At 42.0% G+C, this 23065-nt stretch overlaps 1 protein-coding gene across 1 annotated transcript; it reads right to left on the reverse strand.

The window, feature by feature from the left end:
- Window positions 1-930: 930 nt before the first annotated feature.
- Window positions 931-9621, reverse strand: LOC127333768 (peptide-N(4)-(N-acetyl-beta-glucosaminyl)asparagine amidase). The gene is made up of 16 exons (XM_051360208.2): window positions 9406-9621; window positions 9158-9325; window positions 7870-7971; window positions 7690-7776; window positions 7321-7403; window positions 6575-6688; window positions 5508-5562; window positions 5335-5421; window positions 4082-4137; window positions 3947-4006; window positions 3748-3835; window positions 2902-3639; window positions 2757-2817; window positions 2129-2231; window positions 1337-1468; window positions 931-1250 (listed from the first exon to the last, which is right to left on the reverse strand). Exons 1-16 carry the CDS (start codon window positions 9541-9543, stop codon window positions 1166-1168), a joined length of 2157 nt encoding a protein of 718 aa, XP_051216168.1. The 5' UTR covers window positions 9544-9621; the 3' UTR covers window positions 931-1165.
- Window positions 9622-23065: the final 13444 nt, after the last annotated feature.

Below are 23065 nucleotides of genomic sequence, written 5' to 3' on the forward strand. Positions count from 1 at the left end.
CCCTCCCTCCGTTAAACTTATCTGAAATTTATATAAATTTAGATGTATCTAGACACTATTTAATTTGTATAAATTTAGATGTATCTAGACACTAAATAGTACGTATCTAGATACATCCGAATTTTGAAAAAAAAATCAACATGTTTCATGAGACGGAGGGGGTATTTAAGTAATATCTATCAAGGAATATGACGAGGGACTTTGTTTCATGGAATTTCAATATGACGAGGGACTTTGTTTCATGGAATTTCAATAGAAAGTGGGATCACCAACATGGCCCAAAACTAAGGACAATTTTTGGTTCCTCGTGTACGTGGCCGGTGTGGAAAACAATTTGGTTATTGAGGACTCGAGTGAAAATAAAGATCCAGTGTTGGCGGTCACTCCTTGACGCTATACCTCGCAATGGGGTTTTGGTAAATAGACGCATTATGTATGTTTCCCAATGTCCTTTATGCATGCTAGACTCTGAGTATCAGACATGCATATTTTTCAAAGCTCGCGGGTAAAAGAAATCTTAGAGCATCTCGGTATTTCGATGGTGATTCAAAATGCATGCACTATGGACCGGAAGGCTCCTTCGGTACTAGTTGACCTTCTTCTTACGCAGACATGGTGAGATGATCCGTCAAAAGGTTCATAAACCCATGAACCTTCTTTTCTTTTGTGGGGGGAATGGAGAACCCAGGAACTTGAATTCTCCATATGAACCCATCGTGTCAGCATACATTGGGCGTTCGTGTGGATGGAATAGTGGAATCAGGATCTTGAAGGGCATGTGTGGACGCTTGAGGATGGACCCAACCAAGCTGTGCATGTCATAAGAGGAAAAATGATAAAGATTCACCTCGGTAGGTACCAAACCAGTGGAATTGGTGGGAGCAAGAGGCCACAATCGAATAGAAAAAAACAAGTGAAGGACTTCGCCCAGATCAGAACCTGACAGTACGATCATCCAAGATAAGCAGTACATATTAGTTCCACATACTGGTGATGATAACAACCTTGTCCAGTCCATGTTTTGAAAAGGTATAAGGTAAATAAATGCCACTTTGCTGGGTTTTTTGCTTGTACAGACAAGCCATTGGTTCAGTGCGTGCTTCGAAAGGTTTAAATGTCATTTGTTGGGCTTTCGACACAAGTTAAGCACGCTTCCCGTGACAGGTCATGTGCTTTTCCCGTAAAGGTCAATGGATCCTATTTGAAACCTTGGATTGTCACTGGATTCTCTTGCACGTAGAAACCGAAACCTGCCAGAGGTGAGCAAAACCGTTTTAGGTGCAAGGAAAAAAATATAACGCACCCCATCTATACCAGCCAATATTATAGAGCCTACCGAAATGCATTTGCCGTGTAGCTCTTGTCAACAGCAAATGATTTCCTACAGAAACGGCTTTCAAACATTACAGAACTCCGAGGATCAATAGTGCTCCAGGTAGATCCTCCATCTGCGCTCCCTTCGAGAACCCTGCAACATAACATTTTAAGTCACTTGGAGAATATTTTCGACAATCCAAAATCCTCAGAATATCACCAGTTCGAAAATTAAAAGCTGGCACAGTTTGTAACATATCTGACATCGACTTCAATTAACAATGTGAAAATCTTAAGTAGCAAGCAACACTTTTTTCTTAACAACTTAATTTAACAATCTTGTCAGTGAAACAGCAATTAAAAATGACAGAAACAGATTGGATTATTCTCTGATTAATTGAGAACGGATATGTGCTCTCCTTTTTTATAAGGGATGGCAAGGGGTCATTATCTTATATAAGCAGGCTATCTCTAACTTATGGTATTTAATATGATTTAAATATAATCTAATTCTAGCAAATCCTAAGGATATGTGTCTGTAGTTGAGATGGGACCCCACCTTGGCCTGGTGACCCCTACAGGGCTATGGGCCAACAGGAAAGCATGAGTTATTTTGCATGCATAACATAAAGGATAAAGCTTGATTATCATCAGACAAAAAAAAATCACATCAGACAACCAAGCAAATTTAACTTGGAAGTTCACATGCAATGGTAGATAAAGTGCGGGTACAAATGTCAAACTTTAATACAAACTGTATTTGTATCCTGCAAGGTACCAAAGTATTAAGGAACAGGTGTTTTTGTTATCATACCAGTCCATTGGATCCCTCCCTGGAACATCATTAGCTGACATCAAATCATATGACTCCAACTCGCAAGTTTGGCCATCATCCAATTTATATATTAGCCAACATCCTGCATAATGATTTTGTTAGCCAATATAGCAAATCAATAAAATTTCACATTTGTAAGCATTTGGAACAATTTCACTGACGTTCTTTAATACAGCATGAAAATTCTGCAGAACATCAGCACAACAATCGACCAGAGTACCCGACACTACTACCAAAAGTTGATGATATTGGTGGTGAGGAACTTAGGAGCAAAAGGTTTTGCCATCTAGCACTTGTTGATGGACATTAATGAAATTCCGCAACGGTTTTTTAGAATAAACTCGAGACAGGTACATTCTAACTGACCCCATAAGGTCAGTTCCAAAGTTCCAATCTAGCAAATGGATATATCCATCTGGGAAACAAATAGGTTTGAAAGTAATGGAAATCATTCAGATGTCAAACTTCTTCAGTTATCATGATTGACAAAAAAAATATATGACTCCACCTAGGTAATAAGGCCCCTCATGGTTGCGCACTACCGTTTTCATCAGATCATGTTAAGATTGAGTGTGCACAAAAAGTAATGTTGCTATAACCAAATTACCTTTGGCTCCGTCAGGTTCTTCCCATTTGGACAAGCGAATTCCGTCAAATGCCGCTGTGGCCTGAAATGATTTTACTATTTTAGGGCAAATCATGAGGAAGATATACATATATATAGAAATGATTAGCAGATTTGCAAGACATACAATTCCAACTGGGAGTTGCTCACTACTTGCAAGGACTGAACCTGAGCAGAGCCTATTGCCTCTTGGGAATTGATGACCTTTCGTGTAAAAGATATTGTTCTTATAGTTACTCAGTATCTCATCAACTGCATCTAGTGCTACTGGTAATGCCAAGGATGTGTGTATTAGATTTCCATCTGTAGCCACAGATAGATCTCCATCAGTGCCTAATTCCATTTTCAAAGAAATAGCAGAAAGCAATCTTTCAGCAAAGGGAAGTATATCCTCAAAAAGTTGTTGTGATTTTTGGTCCAATGTAACTCTCCTGCTTCTGAAGTTGGCATCTTTAAGATTTTGCATCAAGCTCCTCAATGTGTCAAAAACTTCAATGATTCTTCCTTTAGGGATGTTTGTATCACAAAAATGAGAAAGAACCGCTGAAAGAGCATCATATATTTTTGAAACATGAGCATCCACGCATTTCCGAACAGGACATGATGAGCAACTGAGTGAGTCTCCTTGGCCCAATTCTAACCTTGCTGTTCTCCACTCCACAGAACCACTTTGCCTTCCAGGTAAAGATATGCTGTTGTTGACTTCAAGATATGCAGCTTTGGTAAGCTCCTCAGACTCTTGAATGTCACGGTTTTCTATGCCTGAGAGTTCATCAGTTGACAATCCACTACGACACTTCCCAGTTATATTCAGTAGAACAGCTGAAACTGTATCCTCTGAAGTAATTGTTCGCCTAGAGAGAACCTGAAATGTAAAGGTGTGTGACACGAGATAAAAAATGAAAACAATTTATAACAAACAACAAAGGTTACCCACCCCCAAAACAGGCCCTAACCAAGCGAAAAACTATACCTCGTGCCACTTTCTGGTGTAGCGTTTTGTTACATCGCGTACTCCATCTTTTGAAATAGCAATGGCATAATCTAACTTCTTGCTCCACCTAGAAAATCCATGCAACACCACATCAGTATGCAGTGAAAATTAGACAAATTATCAGATTAATTGTATGGCAAATTGATCTGCAGAAATCACTTGGGCAGAATTATAGTACCCTTTCTCATACAACAATGGATTATCATAGACTCCTTCGCATGGATCTAGGTGCATCCATCTAAACATTCCAGAGGTGTGGCATTAATAAGGATAACAGAATACTGCAATAGAAGGAGCAGAAGGTTAAACTAACCTCCCATACAAGTTTGAATAACATTCTGTCCACACATGATCAGTGAAATCCAGAATCTGTAAAGTAAACAGTAAGCATGTTCAATTTATTGGCCACAGTAGAACTAAACAGTTACAGATTCGTTGTTGCTCTACGCAGAACTGTAGCAGAACTTAAATTGCCTTTACAAAAAAAAGCATATTTGATTGAACTTGACTAAGAGGAAGGACTAGTCACCAGTGGACCATATAAACTCAGGACTACTAACACACATACAAGAGTGGCAGCAATACAGAGATAGAACGAGCACTCGAATAAATGCTTTTTGGAGAAAACTAAAGCAACTGTGTTATGTGCATGACTATAATAGGCAGTATTTAAATAAATAAAGCATATTATTTAAGTAGAAAATTCAAGAGAGTTAAAGATAAATTTCTTTCTTGAGGGTCATGTTATTTCCCTTTCTATAAGGCGCACCCCCATATACAAATCAATCTGCCAAGTTAATCAATAAGAACAGTTATCAATTTCTCCTCCCTTCTTTGTCATCCCTAATCTATGTTCTATTGCCAAGGATGCTTACAAACTGAATGATGAAACAGAACTCACAAGAAACAGAGACTGGAACCATTTTCACGAGACATAAATCAGTCACGAGTCTAGCCTAGTGTTCAGTATTTCAGTGGCACATATAATGATAAAAAAGAAATTAGCTCCATACTCCATCATCATGGTCCTATGATGAAGAACAGATTGTAGTAGTGGAAAGACTAGAAAGATACCTACCCGATTTTTTTAGTTTAATATTATCAAAAGTGTATTAGCTGGAGAGTCCAAAACAGACCTCATGTGGAGAAGTCTAGTTCTTAATGAAACAGGTCTGATCCTCTAAAATAAAACCGTTTTTATCTTCTAACATGATTCAGGTCCTATTAATCAAACATGCTGCAGAAAATACATATCTTGATTTATCATATTCAAATGTGTAATCTGGAATTTAGGATAGAAAATCTAAAAATAATGGCATCCATATTTTATTAATAGGATCCGCATAAGATTCAAAGCATTGCAGAAACAGTTATTTGGATGGGGAATCTGAGCCATATTTTTCGTGCCGACAAATTTAGTGAACAAATAGTGTGTAATATGTAAGACGTGAAAGGCACAGACAGGGAAAGACAAAAGGGTGGACCCATTTGACAAATATGGAATCACTATGCTGAAACTATAATCCTTTATAGCTAAGATGAATTTATGAGCTTCATAAAACTAACCAAACGAGCTTCATATCCAAAAGCTCGGCAGTAGAATGTGAAGCAATTTGCCCATTCTCCACAACGCCCTTTCCTAGTTTGTATAAGCTTCAAAGCAAGAAATATCAATTCCCAGTTTGGTTAAAAAAAACACTCAACCTGGATCACAAGAGACTGGGTCAGCTCACTCATACCTTATATGGATCATTGTACCTTGGGAAACGGGTGATACTAGAACAATGGTTGCACCTAAAAATAGAATATGTCAGTACATGCAAATGAAGTTCTAAGAATATTGATCGTGTAGCATCAGCTGAGAAAGGAGATAGAGTTAGGATACAAGTACATTCATTCTGGTATTATAGGATCTTATGATACCGCAATCCTGTGGGGCCATTTCAGTCCAGATACTAAGTAGGATCTAACTCAGGACCATACGGAAGTGATCTAGTAGAGCCAATGATCTTTATAATCACAATTTTCTAATTACCACCCTATCATACTCATAAATCCTGACAATATCAGCTTGAAAACTATCCTCCCTAGGATCCTGATCCTGAGAGCCTTTATTTGTTCAGATAGAGATGGCATTTGGAAGTGCATCGAGGATTTGTCTTATGCTGCAGTTACAGTCCCAGAGTAAAGAATTTTCCGGAATGATGCTTGACAAAGGCCAAACTGAAGCAGATGAAGTTACACCTTATAAATAATAACATAGACATGGAGCGGGAAAATGGTAGCAACATAACCAGGGGTCAACTTGGGCACTACCACCCATTTAAATTAGATCTAGCAGGATGGAGGTCCAAAACAATACAACATTGACACAAGATGCATCTGCCATGGAACAAAATTCCAGATCTGCATGGTCCGCACATCAAGAGAACAAAGAAGACAGATCCTGGCATGAATAGTGACGGATTCTAATGACAAGCTTCCAATCATACTAAAAAGCAGATTTTGTTTTGTTTTTCGTTTCTCAGCATGTGTGACAAATTTGGATCTGAAATCATGGTTAATGCATACTATGTGAATGTTGCTAGAGAATATTGGAAATTTCCATTACTTTCTGTTCCTGTAACATAAGTTGTCTCACAGATTACACCTAAAGGGATAATCTTGCCAGAGTAGCTCCAACAGTAAACAAGCTTCAGTTACTAGAATTAGATTTACTTGTATGTCTAATTGCATGCTGTTGAAGGAAACATGAACCTTCTAAATTAAATTCGAATTAAGATATTAAATAAAATTCAACTGCTACCTATAGATCTCGACACGTGAGGCACCAAATTCAATCTCCGAGGGAAGTGGGTTGCCCATTCCAACCATAGATGTCTCACGATCACAGCTGTCACAAGGTGCGGCATTAACCCATCTGCAAAGATAAGCATCACTGTTAGATAATGAAACGTATGAGCTCCACTGTAGGCTATTCCATCACATGCACAGACTGTGCACTGTGTACGGAGCATCATGAAAGTGTAGAAATCCAAGTACAGACACTCAGAAAGATAGCTTCAATTTTGTCTTTGCTTGAAGATTAGATAAGGATAAGGCAATATTTTGGTTTGTCGGTGTTGGTTTTTGTTCTGGTTTAGCCTCTGTTTTGATCTTATCTGCATTTATTGGTCATCCCACCGTTAGTGAGTTGTAAGTTGTTCTTTCTCGGCATTCTTCTACTGATAAGAAATGACAGGTATTTCACAACGTGTTCAGGAAAAAAAAACTATCTTCCATAAGCTAAAGTGGATCCATGCAAATACCACCAGAGTTATTCATTAGGGGCGTAGTGATCATTCAGTCATGTTCTTCTTTGATTGACTCCTTTGACGGCACTGTTTAATATTTCAAATAGCTAATTTTCAGAGAATGAATTCAAGGTCCCTCTTTATATGTTTCAAAACGGAGAAAGTAAAGCCAAAGAGTATACATGATAGCAGATACACAACACTCATCATTTGAAGAAAGCAATGACTGAAAGCTGGGACATGAGAGTGTTTCAGTAACCTGAATGATTGCTTAAACCAGAAAAGCAATTGCAACAGAAAGGCATGATCCTCTTCATTTTTCGAAGGACTGAAGGTCCCTTCCTACTAAAAAATCTTGTGTAAGAATTTCTGTCAACACATCTATTCAAACATAGAATGTAACATAGCAATCAACATAATTACAATAACAAAATATCAAGACGCAGCCATGGTGTTAAAATCTGCAAGAGAGCAGTAAAATACAACAACCTTGGAGCCAAACTTGTAACCAACAAAGATATTCTTTATCAATAAATTCAACAAAACCTGACCATGTTGAAAATATTGAGAAAATCAAGCTGAAAACATAAGAATAAACTAACAGAAGGTCAGAAGCAGAAATGGAAACCTTGGCCAGTGAGATCAGCGCCTTCTCCTTAAGTTCATCTACTGGAACAGTTTTCAGTGCTGCTTCCTGACGCATTGGATCCTCATACTACATCCAAAAAAAAGTGTCAAGAGACAAGAACCAGAAACAGCCAGAATATAATGAAATGCTTTGCAAACGAAACAAAATCCTGTTACATACCTTCAGAACCTGGCGCAGGTATGGCTCAACTCTTTCTCTGAACATCTCTCCTCCGTCATTTTGTATGCTGTACTGCTGTAGCAGAAGTGCCTCTTCTTCCGCCTAGGAAATTTTCAAGAAATAAGCATAGTTGGAATGTTGAAACTGGTTACGACATTTCAGATTGAAGGATTTTCAAAAGAATTCTGCATATCTAACCCGTAATGAATTTTTTCTATAGATGCCTTTTGGTTCAAAGGAGTGAAACCTTCAAAATCCCTAAGGCATTGTTTAGTGTTTTTGTAGGGATCGGTCGCATGAAATCCCCATTACACAAGGGAGCGGTGGTGTATTGGGTCTTGAGGAAAATACACTGAGGTCTGAGGAAAAGTGGGAATAGCACCGACCCAATACAATAGAGCCAAAAGGGCTTTTGGGGACACGTCGGGATTTGGGATTAGACCGGGATAATTCACACAAATTCCTAAAAATACACTAGTACCAAACAAGGCCCAAGGGTTTATTTCCTACACCCAAATCCATAAAGCTCCTCACCGAGTGAGGAGCTTGTGAGGAGCACAGGATTGCTAAAGTTGTAGTTATCTGGGCATGCACTCGGTCTCTATAGAAAAAAAATTCATGTGCTATCCTGTTGTGCAACCAGATAACTATTAGCAATTCCTGTGGCATGTCATGACATTCCATTCCTACATTCCGAAATGCCCTAGTTGGACTTATCTCTCGGTTCCCCTGGGCAAAGTAGTTGAACAAGGAATTGCTTCATTTCATTGTCATCCGCGCAATACAGCTATTCAAGTTTGAACAGGCGCAGCTAGACTCCACCAAAATAAAGCATGCCTCTGCTCATTTTCAATGGCCAATCGAACAAAACCGATCTCGAACAACTGTAAACAGTACAACAAAACCCATTAAGGCCATCCAAACCGCAGTGTCCATGTTTCACCAAACTTCATGCTTCTTGCTCCACCTCAGTATCTCACCTGCTCTTCCCCCAGTAGGATAACAACACTTAAACGTCCTATTTCCACCTAACAACCTGGATGGGGGCAAGTTACTCGACAGATGAATTCCCACCTGGTTTAAAGTAAACCTGAGCTAAATCTAACCAAATTATGAAGACCAACAATCCTGTAACAGCTAAACCAGAATGTGACCAAATGCAGCTAATTTGACACCCGTTTCCTCAGCAAAACCAAGTCACCCTACCCCCCAAATTATCACTGGTCAACTCCTAGTCCAATTTTGAATCGCACAAGACAATCAGCTACTGCAAAGGATGTCAACTAACCTGAAACATCCTCGCGAGCTCCTCGTCGGACTTCTCCTGCGCCCTTGCCGCCGCCGCCGCGGCGTCCGCGTCGTTCCCCTCGTCGATGGATACGAGGCGGAGGCCCTCGGAAATGGACTCCAGGTCGGTGCCGTCGTCCACCACGGATCCATCCGCCTCCACCACGATCTGCACGGGCATCACACCGCATCAGAGAAGAGCGCCAGGATGATCGCGGGGTGTGTGCGTGGTCGGGGCGGCGAACAAACCTTCTGGAGGTCGGGCGGGACGGAGGTGAGGGAGAAGATCTGGAAGCGGAGGACGTCGAGGCCGTCCTCCGTGTCGTACTCGACGGCGTGCTCCTCGCCGGCGGGGGCCTGCCGGACCAGGAACCTGCGAGACACCATGTCCTTGTCTCTCCGTGCGTGGACCACGTTGAGGTGGAGTCCAACTCTCAAACGGGTTTGCGTGACAGGTGGGAGGCACTAAAGGCGTCGGAAATCACAAAAGCAAGCATCGCATCTCCAATCCGAGGACCCAAATCATACGGCTAAAATGGCGTGCGCTTCCATTTGCATTGACACGGAAATACAGTTTGGTTGTTCACTAAAATTAACAGGTTGAAAGTAATTATTTATTACATCTAAATATTTCAAAGTATGCATGAAAATGAGGTGATATTAACGACTACTTAATATCTTTATGGTCACCCAATGCCACTGATGCTCAACCAAATCCTTCTGCAACTGTTTGAACATATTATCGTCGTTGACTTCAACATTCATATGCAGATACTACTGCTAGCTTCATGCCCCAGGACTTGGCGCAACTAGTTCACCCTAGAAATTTCATATGTGCTCATTGCAGCCATCAGGACGCTCATGCTCAACCACGGGTGGAGCCACCACTGGGTCGAGCCGGGTCGTTCGACCCCCCTCAGATTTTGGCAAAAAAAAGACCTCCCCCAACCCCAATCGGTATCGAGCGACACAGTGCCACAGCCTCGGGGCCAAGCGACGGGGCGAGCGCAAGAGCAAAACCTAGCCCCGCCGCCGCCAGGCCTCGCTCCGGCGGCTCACCCCGCCGCGTTTCCCCGCCGCTCCACCGTGTTTCCCCGGCCCGCCGCCGCCTTTCCCTGCCCCGCCCCGCCCTGCCGCATTTCCCCTTCCACGGCTGGCTTCTTCGATGGACGGCGACGGCAATGAGGAATCGCGCAAGAGGGCACGCTGCTAGGTTGATTTCCCCCCCCCCCCCGTCTTGAGTTTTGGTACTTGATTGCATCATTACAAGGTAGAAATCACGGGTAATTTTTAGTTTCCCTTTTCAATGTTGTAGGCAAATGTTCCTTAAATTTTTTATCTAGCAAATGTGGTTGCCGATCCTGGAATTCGGAGACCAATTGAGTCATTTGGTACCCCTAAAATCAGAGACAAAATGAGATGGGCATATTTGTCGAGAGGCCTTACTCATTTAGATGGTCATAATTTTCTCAAAGGTCCGGATAAGCGGTCAATTCTAAGTGCATGGTATGACAAGTTTAGATGGGAGCCTCTATTGCTTGTTGCTACTAACTTTTGTGGTGGAAGAAATATTACAGTACCAAATATGGATGATAACATTGCAGCTAGGGGTTACCCAAAGAGCTCACGCAAGATGGTTACTTGCTTGTATCATTACAAGGTAGAAATGTTTAATGATGTGCTTGATAGAAACATAGTTGAGATGAATCATAGATTTTCTGAATCTTTTACACGCCTATCATTGTGCACTGCATGCCTTGATCCTAGAGACTCATTCAGCAACTTTGATAATAATATACTAGTTGAGCTTGCAACCATGTACTCTGCTAATTTCTCTTCACGTGATTATTCTCTATTGGTTGGTGAACTGGACATATATGTTGATGTGATGAAGAGAAGTCCTGATTTCATAGCTTGTGATAGTTTGAGTGATCTTGCTCTCAAGTTAGTTCAGAAGAGATACCATGAGACCTTTCCATTGGTCTACCGCCTTATTACACTTGATTTGACATTACTTGTGGCAACAACATCAGTTGAGAGGGTTTTCTCGGCGATGAATATTATAAAATCATCTCTTCGAAACAAGATAGGGGATGATTGGCTCAATAATTTTATGATTTGCTATGTTGAGAAAGATATATTTGCCAAAATTGATGACAAGAAGATTATGCTACGTTTCCATTCCTACAATAACCGTAGAGGTCATCTTCCGCGGGGCTTTCGTCTTCTAAGCGTAGATGCAACTTAATGGTATGATACTATCTTATCAAAATGTAGCTCTATTTTGGTGTTCTTGTTTTTTATAGTCATTTTGTTGTTGTACTTGATGAAATATGCAAATTGAATCCATTTGAACCTATTTTGTTGAATACATGTGCTCTTTTCTGTCAAAAAAATTAGAGCTTGGTTTCGACCCCCCTCAGTTAAATTCCTGGCTCCGCCACTATGCTCAACGATCATGTTGTGCATGATCACGCAGCAGGTTATCACCTCATGCATGGTCTTCTGCGAGCATGTTCTAGCCAGGTGATGAAGAATTGTCCACCGAGTTTGGACCACACCAAATTCCCGCTTCACATCTTTCCTGGTAGCTTCTTTCATCTTGGCAAATGATGCGTGCAGTTGACACACATCCGTTGGGAACCCCAAGAGGAAGGTGTGATGCAGACAGTAGCAAGTTTTCCCTCAGAAAGAAACCAAGGTTTATCGAACCAGTAGGAGCCAAGAAGCACGTTGAAGGTTGATGGCGGCGAAGTGTAGTGCGGCGCAACACCAGGGATTCCGGCGTCAACGTGGAACCTGCACAACACAATCAAAGTACTTTGCCCCAACGTAACAGTGAGGTTGTCAATCTCACCGGCTTGCTGTAACAAAGGATTAGATGTATAGTGTGGAAGATGATGTTTGCGAAAAACAGTAAAGAACAATTGCAGTAGATTGTATTTCAGATGTAAAGAATGGACCGGGGTCCACAGTTCACTAGTGGTGTCTCTCCCATAAGATAAATAGCATGTTGGATGAACGAATTACAGTTAGGCAATTGACAAATAAAGAAGGCATAACAATGCACATACATATATCATGATGAGTACTATGAGATTTAATCAGGGCATTACGACAAAGTACATAGACCGCTATCCAGCATGCATCTATGCCTAAAAAGTCCACTTTCAGGTTATCATCCGAACCCCTTCCGGTATTAAGTTGCAAGCAACAGACAATTGCATTAAGTATGGTGCGTAATGTAATCAACACAAATATCCTTAGACAAAGCATCGATGTTTTATCCCTAGTGGCAACAGCACATCCACAACCTTAGAACTTTCTATCACTGTCCCAGATTCAATGGAGGCATGAACCCACTATCGAGCATAAATACTCCCTCTTGGAGTTACAAGTATCAACTTGGCCAGAGCCTCTACTAACAACGGAGAGCATGCAAGAACATAAACAACATATATGATAGATTGATAATCAACTTGACATAGTATTCAATATTCATCGGATCCCAACAAACACAACATGTAGCATTACAAATAGATGATCTTGATCATGATAGGCAGCTCACAAGATCTAACATGATAGCACAATGAGGAGAAGATGACCATCTAGCTACTGCTATGGACCCATAGTCCAGGGGTGAACTACTCACACATCGATCCGGAGGCGATCATGGCGATGAAGAGTCCTCCGGGAGATGATCCCCTCTCCGGCAAGGTGCCGGAGGCGATCTCCTGAATCCCCCGAGATGGGATTGGCGGCGGCTGCGTCTCTGGAAGGTTTTCCGTATCGTGGCTCTCGGTACAGAGGGTTTCGCGACGAAGGCTTTAAGTAGGCGGAAGGGCGGAGTCGGAGGAGTCACGGGGGCCCCACACGCTAGGGCCGTGCGGGCCCCCTCTAGGCCGCGCCGTGAAGGAGATATGCCCTAGAGGCAATAATAAAGTGGTTATTATTTATATCTTTATGTTTATGATAAATGTTTATATATCATGCTAGAATTGTATTAACCGAAACATTAGTACATGTGTGATATGTAGACAAACAAGAAGTCCCTAGTATGCCTCTTAAACTAGCTTGTTGATTAATGGATGATTAGTTTCATAATCATGAACATTGGATGTTATTAATAACAAGGTTATGTCATTGTGTGAATGATATAATGGACACACCCAATTAAGCGTAGCATAAGATCTCGTCATTAAGTTATTTGCTATAAGCTTTCGATACATAGTTACCTAGTCCTTATGACCATGAGATCATGTAAATCACTTATACCGGAAAGGTACTTTGATTACACCAAACACCACTGCGTAAATGGGTGGCTATAAAGGTGGGATTAAGTATCCGGAAAGTATGAGTTGAGGCATATGGATCAACAGTGGGATTTGTCCATCCCGATGACGGATAGATATACTCTGGGCCCTCTCGGTGGAATGTCGTCTAATGTCTTGCAAGCATATGAATGAGTTCATAAGAGACCACATACCACGGTACGAGTAAAGAGTACTTGTCAGGAGACGAGGTTGAACAAGGTATAGAGTGATACCGAAGATCAAACCTCGGACAAGTAAAATATCGCGAGACAAAGGGAATTGGTAATATATGTGTATGGTTCATTCGATCACTAAAGTCATCGTTGAATATGTGGGAGCCATTATGGATCTCCAGATCCCGCTGTTGGTTATTGGTCGGAGTGAGTACTCAACCATGTCCGCATAGTTCTCGAACCGTAGGGTGACACACTTAAAGTTGGATGTTGAAATGGTAGCACTTGAATTATGGAATGGAGTTCGAATATTTGTTCGGAGTCCCGGATGAGATCCCGGACATCACGAGGAGTTCCGTAATGGTCCGGAGAATAAGATTCATATATAGGATGTCATTTTATGTGAAATAAAATGTCGCGGAAGGTTCTATGGAAGGTTCTAGAAGGTTCTAGAAAAGTCCGGAAGAAACCACCAAGGAAGGTGGAGTCCACAAGGGACTCCACCTCCATGGCCGGCCAGCCCTAGATGGGGTGGAGTCCCAAGTGGACTCCACCATAGGGGCCGTCCACCCCACACATGGGAGGTGGGAATCCCACCTTTGGGTGGGAGTCCTAGTTGGGGTAGGTTGCCGCCTCATATGTTAGGTTTTTGTTTCGGGTCTTATTCGATGACTGGGACACCATCACTTGGGATCAACCAAAATAATGTGGGGCCAAGGGACGGGGCCGGCCACCCCAAGACCATAGCTTGGCCGCCCTTGAGTGGCCGGCCACCCTCCCAAACCCTAGCTTTGCTCCTCCACTTCATATTGCCCGCGTAGCTTAGCGAAGCTCCGCCGGACTTCTACACCGCCACCGACACCACGCCGTCGTGCCGTCGGATTCAAGAGGAGCTACTACTTCCGCTGCCCGCCGGAACGGGAGGTGGACGTCGTCTTCATCAACAACCGAACGTGTGACCGAGTACGGAGGTGCCGCCCGTTCGTGGCGCCGGAACCGATCGTGATCAAGATCTTCTACGCGCTTTTGCAAGCGGCAAGTGATCGTCTACCGCAGCAACAAGAGCCTCATCTTGTAGGCTTTGGAATCTCTTCAAGGGTGAGACTCGATACCCCTCGTTGCTACCGTCTTCTAGATTGCATCTTGGCTTGGATTGCGTGTTCGCCGTAGGAAAATTTTTGTTTTCTATGCAACGTTATCCTACGTGGTATCGAGCCGTGTCTATGCATAGATGGTTGCACGAGTAGAACACAATGGTTTGTGGGCGTTGATGCTCTTGTTATCTTTAGTTTGAGTACTTTGCATCTTTATGGCATAGTGGGATGAAGCGGCTCGGACTAACTTTACATGACCGCGTTCATGAGACTTGTTCCTCGTTCGACATGCAACTTGTATTGCATAAGAGGCTTTGCGGGTGTCTGTCTCTCCTACTATAGTAAAGATTCAATTTACTCTTCTATTGAAAACATTAGTATCAACGTTGTGGTTCATGTTCGTAGGTAGATTAGATCTCTCAAAACCCTAAACCACGTAAAATATGCAAACCAAATTAGAGACGTCTAACTTGTTTTTGCAGGGTTTGGTGATGTGATATGGCCATAATGTGATGATGAATATGTATGAGATGATCATTATTGTATTGTGGCAACCGGCAGGAGCCTTATGGTTGTCTTTAAATTTCATGTTGAGTAGTATTTCAAAGTAGTTGTAATAGTTGCTACATGGAGGACAATCATGAAGACGGCGCCATTGACCTTGACGCTACGCCGACGATGATGGAGATCATGCCCGAAGATGATGGAGATCATATCCGTGCTTTGGAGATGAAGATCAAAGGCGCAAGAACAAAAGGGCCATATCATATCACATATGAACTGCATGTGATGTTAATCCTTTTTATGCATCTTATTTTGCTTAGATCGCGACGGTAGCATTATAAGATGATCCCTCACTAAAATATCAAGATAATAAAGTGTTCATCCTTAGTAGCACCGTTGCCAAGTCTTGTCGTTTGAAGCACCTCGTGATGATCGGGTGTGATAGATTCAATAAGTACATATAACGGGTGCAAGACAGTTTTGCACATGCGGATACTAAGGTGGCCTTGACGAGCCTAGCATGTACAGACATGGTCTCGGAACACGTGATACCGAAAGGTAGAGCATGAATCATATGGTTGATATGATGAACACTTTGAGTGTTCGCCATTGAAATCACACCTTTTCTCGTGATGATCGGGTTTAGGTGCGGTGGATTTGGTTCGTGTGATCACTAAGACAATGCGAGGGATATTGTTTTGAGTGGGAGTTCACTTAGGTTTTTAATTATGTTGAATTAAAATTTGAACTCAATTTGTCATAAACTTAGTCTAAACTATTGCAAATATATGTTGTAGAGATGGCGTCCCCAATCAATTTTAATCAGTTCCTAGAGAAAGAGAAACTTAAGAGCAACGGTAGCAACTTCACCGATTGGTTCCGTCATGTGAGGATCTTCCTCTCGGCGGAAATCTGCAATTTGTGCTTGATGCACCGCTAGGTGACCCTCCTGCAGAAAATGAATCCGATGAAGTAAAAGCTGTTTACGCGACTCGGAAAACTCGGTACTCTCAAGTTCGGTGTGCCATCCCGTGCGATGCGGAATCCGATCTTCAAAAACGTTTTGAGCACCATGATCCTCATGAGTTGATGAATGAGCTGAAAGCTATATTCGAGACTCATGCGGCAGTGGAATGCTATGAAGCATCGAAACATTTCTTCAGCTGTATGATGGAAGAAGGCAGCTCCGTTAGTGAGCACATGCTCGCCATGACCGGGCATGCGAAGAAACTCGATGACTTGGGAATAGTGATTCCTAACAGATCGGGGATTAATCGTGTCCTTCAATCACCGCCACCAAGTTACAAGAACTTTGTGATGAACTACAATATGCAGTAACATGAACAAGGAGTTACCTGAACTTTTTGGCATGCTAAAAGCTGCTGAGATTGAGATCAAGAAAGAGCATCAAGTGTTGATGGTCAACAAGACCACCGAGTTTCAAGAAACAGGGCAAGTCTAAGGGAAAATTCAAGAAGGGTGGCAAGAAAGCTGCCACGCCTCCTATGAAACCTAAGAACGGCCCTAAGCCTGATGCCGAGTGCTATTACTGCAAGGAGAAGGGACACTGGAAGCGTAATTGCTCCAAGTATCTGGCTGATCTGAAGAGCGGCCTTGTCAAGAAGAAGAAAGAAGGTATATTTGATATACATGTTATAGATGTTCATTTCACTGGTTCTCGTTCTAGTACCTGGGTATTTGATACTGGTTCGGTTGCTCATATTTGTAACTCGAAACAGAACTAAAGAATAAACGACAACCGCTGAAAGATGAAGTGACGATGCGCGTTGGAAACGGATCCAAGGTCAATGTGATCGCAATCGGCACACTTCCTCTACATCTACCTTCGGGATTAGTTTTAAGCCTAAATAATTGCTATTATGTACTGCGTTGAGCATGAACATTATATCTGGATCTTGTTGAATGCAAGACGGTTATTCATTCAAGTTCGAGAATAATGGTTGTTCTATTTTTATGAATAATATCTTTTATGGTCGAGCACCACAAAAGAATGGCTTATTTCTATTAGATCTCGATAGTAGTGATACGCATATACATAACATTGATGCTAAGCGAATTAAACTTAATGATAATTCTACTTATATGTGGCACTATCGTCTTGGTCATATTGGAGTGAAACGCATGAAGAAACTCCATACTGATGGATTACTTGAATCACTTGACTTTGAGTCACTTGATAGATGCGAAGCATGTCTAATGGGTAAAATGACAAAGACTCCATTTTCTGGTATGATGGAGCGAGCTACTGACTTATTGGAAATCATACATACAGATGTATGTGGACCAATGAGCGTAGCATCGCGCGGTGGTTATCGTTATGTTCTAACCTTCACAGATGATCTGAGTAGATATGGGTATATCTATTTCATGAAACATAAATCCGAAACATTCGAGAAGTTTAAGGAATTTCAAAGTGAAGTAGAAAATCAACGTAACAAGAAGATCAAATTTCTACGATCTGATCGTGGAGGTGAATATCTGAGTTATGAGTTTGGCATGCATTTAAAGAAATGCGGAATACTTTCACAATTGACACCGCCGGAACACCTCAACGAAACGGTGTGTCCGAACGTCGTAATCGAACTCTCTTAGATATGGTTCGTAGTATGATGTCTCTTACAGATTTGCCGTTATCATTTTGGAGTTATGCATTAGAGACAGCCGCATTCACTTTAAATAGAGCACCATCAAAATCCGTAGAAACGACACCGTATGAATTATTGTTTAATAAGAAACCTAATCTGTCGTTCCTGAAAGTTTGGGGTTGCGAAGCCTATGTAAAGAAGTTACAACCGGACAAGCTAGAACCCAAAGCGGAGAAATGCGTCTTCATAGGATACCCTAAGGAAACTATAGGGTACACTTTCTATCACAAATCCGAAGGCAAAATCTTTGTTGCTAAGAACGGAACCTTTCTTGAGAAAGAATTTCTCACTAAAGAAGTGACTGGAAGAAAAGTAGAACTCGATGAGATTGATGAATCTATACTCGTTGATCAGAGTAGCAAGATCGGAAGTTGTACACTGTACCGCCTACACGGCAACAGAGGAAGCTAATGATAATGATCATGAAACTTCGAACGAGGAAACTATCGAACCTCGCAGATCGACAAGGGAACGTGCCACTCCTGATTGGTATGATCCTTGTCTAAATGTCATGATTGTAGATAACAATGATGAGGACCCTGCGACGTATGAAGAAGCGATGATGAGCCCAGATTCCAACAAATGGCAAGAAGCCATGAAATCCGAAATGGGATCCATGTATGATAACAAAGTATGGACTTTGGTAGACTTACCTGATAGCCGAAAGGCTGTCGAGAATAAATGGATCTTCAAGAGAAAAACAGATCTTGATGGTAATATTACTGTCTATAAAGCTCGACTTGTCGCAAAGGGTTTCCGACAAATTCAAGGAGTTGACTACGATGAGACTTTCTCACCGTAGCGAAGCTAAAATCTGTGAGGATTTTGTTAGCAATAGCTGCATTTTTCGATTATGAGATTTGGCGAGATGGATGTCAAAACGGCGTTCCTTAATGGAGACATTGAGGAAGAGTTGTATATGGTACAACCCAAAGGTTTTGTCGATCCTAAAAATGCCGACAAAGTATGCAAACTTCAGCGTTCAATTTATGGACCGAAGCAAGCATCAAGAAGTTGGAACCGACGCTTTGATAAGGTGATCAAAGACTTCGGGTTTATACAAAGGTCATGGAGAGGCCTGTATTTACAAGAAAGTGAGTGGGAGCTCTGTAGCATTCCCGATATTATATGTAGATGACATATTATTGATCGGGAATGATATAGAACTATTAAGCAATGTTAAGGGTTATTTGAATAATAGTTTTTCAATGAAAGACCTTGGTGAAGCATCATATATATTAGGCATCAAGATTTATAGAGATAGATCAAGACGCCTAATAGGGCTATCACAGAGTACATATCTGGACAAGATTCTAAAGAAGTTTAGAATGGACGAAAGTAAGAAAGGGTTCTTACCAATGTTACTGTGCAAGGTATTGAGTAAAACTCAAGGACCGGCTACGGCAGAAGAAAGAGAAAGGATGTGTAACATCCCCTATGCCTCGGCAGTAGGATCTATCATGTATGCCATGCTATGTACTAGACCGGATATAGCACATGCCTGTTAGTTTGACTAGCAGATATCAAAGTGATCCAGGAATGGAACACTGGACAGCGGTCAAGAATATCCTGAAGTACTTGAAAAGAACTAAGGATATGTTTCTTTGTTATGGAGGTGACCAAGAGCTCGTTGTAAACGGTTACACCGATGCAAGTTGGAACACCGATCCCGATGACTCTAAGTCACAATCTGGGTACGTGTTTATATTGAATGGTGCTGCAGTAAGCTGGGCAAGCTCGAAGCGTGCACGGTGGCGAAGTCTTCAACAGAATCGAGTACATAGCGGCTCGGAGGCTTCATCGAAGCGGTATGGATGAAGAGGTTCATTGTAGAGCTCGGTGTGGTTCCTAGTGCATTGGACCCATTAATCATTTACTGTGATAACATGGGTGCCATCGCCAATGCACAAGAGCCAAGGTCACACAAGAGGCTGAAGCATATCAAGCTGCGTTACCACTCGATTCGCGAGTACATCGAAGATGGAGAAGTAAAGATTTGCAAAGTACACACCGATCCGAATGTAGCAGATCCGTTGACTAAAGCTCTCCCTAGGGCAAAGCATGACCAACACCAGAATGCCATGGGTGTTAGGTATATTACAATGTTATCTAGATTATTGACTCTAGTGCAAGTGGGAGACTAAAGGAGATATGCCCTAGAGGCAATAATAAAGTGGTTATTATTTATATCTTTATGTTTATGATAAATGTTTATATATCATGCTAGAATTGTATTAACCGAAACATTAGTACATGTGTGATATGTAGACAAACAAGAAGTCCCTAGTATGCCTCTTAAACTAGCTTGTTGATTAATGGATGATTAGTTTCATAATCATGAACATTGGATGTTATTAATAACAAGGTTATGTCATTGTGTGAATGATATAATGGACACACCCAATTAAGCGTAGCATAAGATCTCGTCATTAAGTTATTTGCTATAAGCTTTCGATACATAGTTACCTAGTCCTTATGACCATGAGATCATGTAAATCACTTATACCGGAAAGGTACTTTGATTACACCAAACACCACTGCGTAAATGGGTGGCTATAAAGGTGGGATTAAGTATCCGGAAAGTATGAGTTGAGGCATATGGATCAACAAAGTGGGATTTGTCCATCCCGATGACGGATAGATATACTGGGCCCTCTCGGTGGAATGTCGTCTAATGTCTTGCAAGCATATGAATGAGTTCATAAGAGACCACATACCACGGTATTTAGTAAAGAGTACTTGTCGGAGACGAGGTTGAACAAGGTATAGAGTGATACCGAAGATCAAACCTCGGACAAGTAAAATATCGCGAGACAAAGGGAATTGGTAATATATGTGTATGGTTCATTCGATCACTAAAGTCATCGTTGAATATGTGGGAGCCATTATGGATCTCCAGATCCCACTGTTGGTTATTGGTCGGAGTGAGTACTCAACCATGTCCGCATAGTTCTCGAACCGTAGGGTGACACACTTAAAGTTGGATGTTGAAATGGTAGCACTTGAATTATGGAATGGAGTTCGAATATTTGTTCGGAGTCCCGGATGAGATCCCGGACATCACGAGGAGTTCCGGAATGGTCCGGAGAATAAGATTCATATATAGGATGTCATTTTATGTGAAATAAAATGTCGCGGAAGGTTCTATGGAAGGTTCTAGAAGGTTCTAGAAAAGTCCGGAAGAAACCACCAAGGAAGGTGGAGTCCACAAGGGACTCCACCTCCATGGCCGGCCAGCCCTAGATGGGGTGGAGTCCCAAGTGGACTCCACCATAGGGGGCCGGCCACCCCCCACATGGGAGGTGGGAATCCCACCTTTGGGTGGGAGTCCTAGTTGGGCTAGGTTTCCCCCTCCTATGGAAGGTTTTTGTTTCGGGTCTTATTCGAAGACTTGGACACCAACACTTGGGATCCACCTATATAATGAGGGGCCAAGGGAGGGGGCCGGCCACCCCCAAGACCATAGCTTGGCCGCCCCCCTTGAGTGGCCGGCCACCCCCTCCCAAACCCTAGCTTTGCTCCTCCACTTCATATTGCCCGCGTAGCTTAGCGAAGCTCCGCTGGACTTCTACACCGCCACCGACACCACGCCGTCGTGCTGTCGGATTCAAGAGGAGCTACTACTTCCGCTGCCCGCTGGAACGGGGAGGTGGACGTCGTCTTCATCAACAACCGAACGTGTGACCGAGTACGGAGGTGCTGCCCGTTCGTGGCGCCGGAACCGAACGTGATCAAGATCTTCTACGCGCTTTTGCAAGCGGCAAGTGATCGTCTACCGCAGCAACAAGAGCCTCATCTTGTAGGCTTTGGAATCTCTTCAAGGGTGAGACTCGATACCCCCTCGTTGCTACCGTCTTCTAGATTGCATCTTGGCTTGGATTGCGTGTTCGCCGTAGGAAAATTTTTGTTTTCTATGCAACGTTATCCTACACGCCGCCCTAGTGTGGCGGCGCCCCGTGGCCCCACTTCGTATCTCCCTCGGTCTTCTGGAAGCTTCGTGGAAAAATAAGCCCCTGGGCGTTGATTTCGTCCAATTCCGAGAATATTTCCTTACTAGGATTTCTGAAACCAAAAACAGCAGAAAACAAAGAATCGGCTCTTCGGCATCTAGTCAATAGGTTAGTGCCGGAAAATGCATAATAATGACATATAATGTGTATAAAACATGTGAGTATCATCATAAAAGTAGCATGGAACATAAGAAATTATAGATACATTTGAGACGTATCAAGCATCCCCAAGCTTAGTTCCTACTCGCCCTCGAGTAGGTAAACGATAACAAGGATAATTTCTGAAGTGACATGCTATCATAATCTTGATCAATACTATTGTAAAGCACATGAGATGAATGCATCGATTCGAAGCAATGATGAAGACAATGAGTAAACAATTGAATCATATAGCAAATACTTTTCATGAATAATACTTTCAAGACAAGCATCAATAAGACTTGCATAACAGTTAACTCATAAGCAATAAATTCTTAGTAGAAAGCTTTGAAACAACACAAAGGAAGATATAAGTTTTAGTGGTTGCTTTCAACTTCAACATGTATATCTCATGGATAATTGTCAACACAAAGTAATATAACAAGTGCAATAGGTAAACATGTAAGAATCAATGCACACAGTTTACACAAGTGTTTGCTTCTAAGATAGAAAGAATAGGTAAACTGACTCAACAATAAAGTAGAAGAATGGCCCTTCGCAGAGGGAAGCATGGATTACTATTTTTGTGCTAGAGCTTTTCATTTTGAAAAAACATAGAAACAATTTTTTCAACGGTAGTAATAAATCATATGTGTTATGTATAAGACATCTTATAAGTTGCAAGCCTCATGCATAGAATACTAATAGTGCCCGCACCTTGTCCTAATTAGCTTGGGTTAACACGGATTATCATTGCATAACATATGTTTCAACCAAGTGTCACAAAGGGGTACCTCTATGTTGCCGCCTGTACAAGGGTCTAAGGAGAAGGTTCGCATTGGATTTCTCGCTTTTGATCATTCTCAACTTAGACACCCATACCGGGACAACATAGACAACAGATAATGGACTCCTCTTTTAATGCTTAAGCATTCAACAACAGGTAATATTCTCATAAGAGATTGAGGTTTTGTGTCCAAACTGAAACTTCCACCATGATTCATGGCTTTA

The sequence above is a fragment of the Lolium perenne genome, chromosome 2 (genome assembly GCF_019359855.2).
Source record: "Lolium perenne isolate Kyuss_39 chromosome 2, Kyuss_2.0, whole genome shotgun sequence".
Lineage (NCBI taxonomy): Eukaryota > Viridiplantae > Streptophyta > Magnoliopsida > Poales > Poaceae > Lolium > Lolium perenne.

Coding starts and splice junctions, on each gene's coding strand:
- LOC127333768 (XM_051360208.2), bottom strand. CDS start 9,543: ATGGTGTCTCGCAGGTTCCTGGTCCGGCAGGCCCCCGCCGGCGAGGAG. Junction 7,972..9,157: donor AGCTCGCGAGGATGTTTCAG/GTTAGTTGACAT, acceptor AAAATTTCCTAG/GCGGAAGAAGAGGCACTTCT. Junction 7,404..7,689: donor CGCTGATCTCACTGGCCAAG/GTTTCCATTTCT, acceptor ATTTTTTAGTAG/GAAGGGACCTTCAGTCCTTC.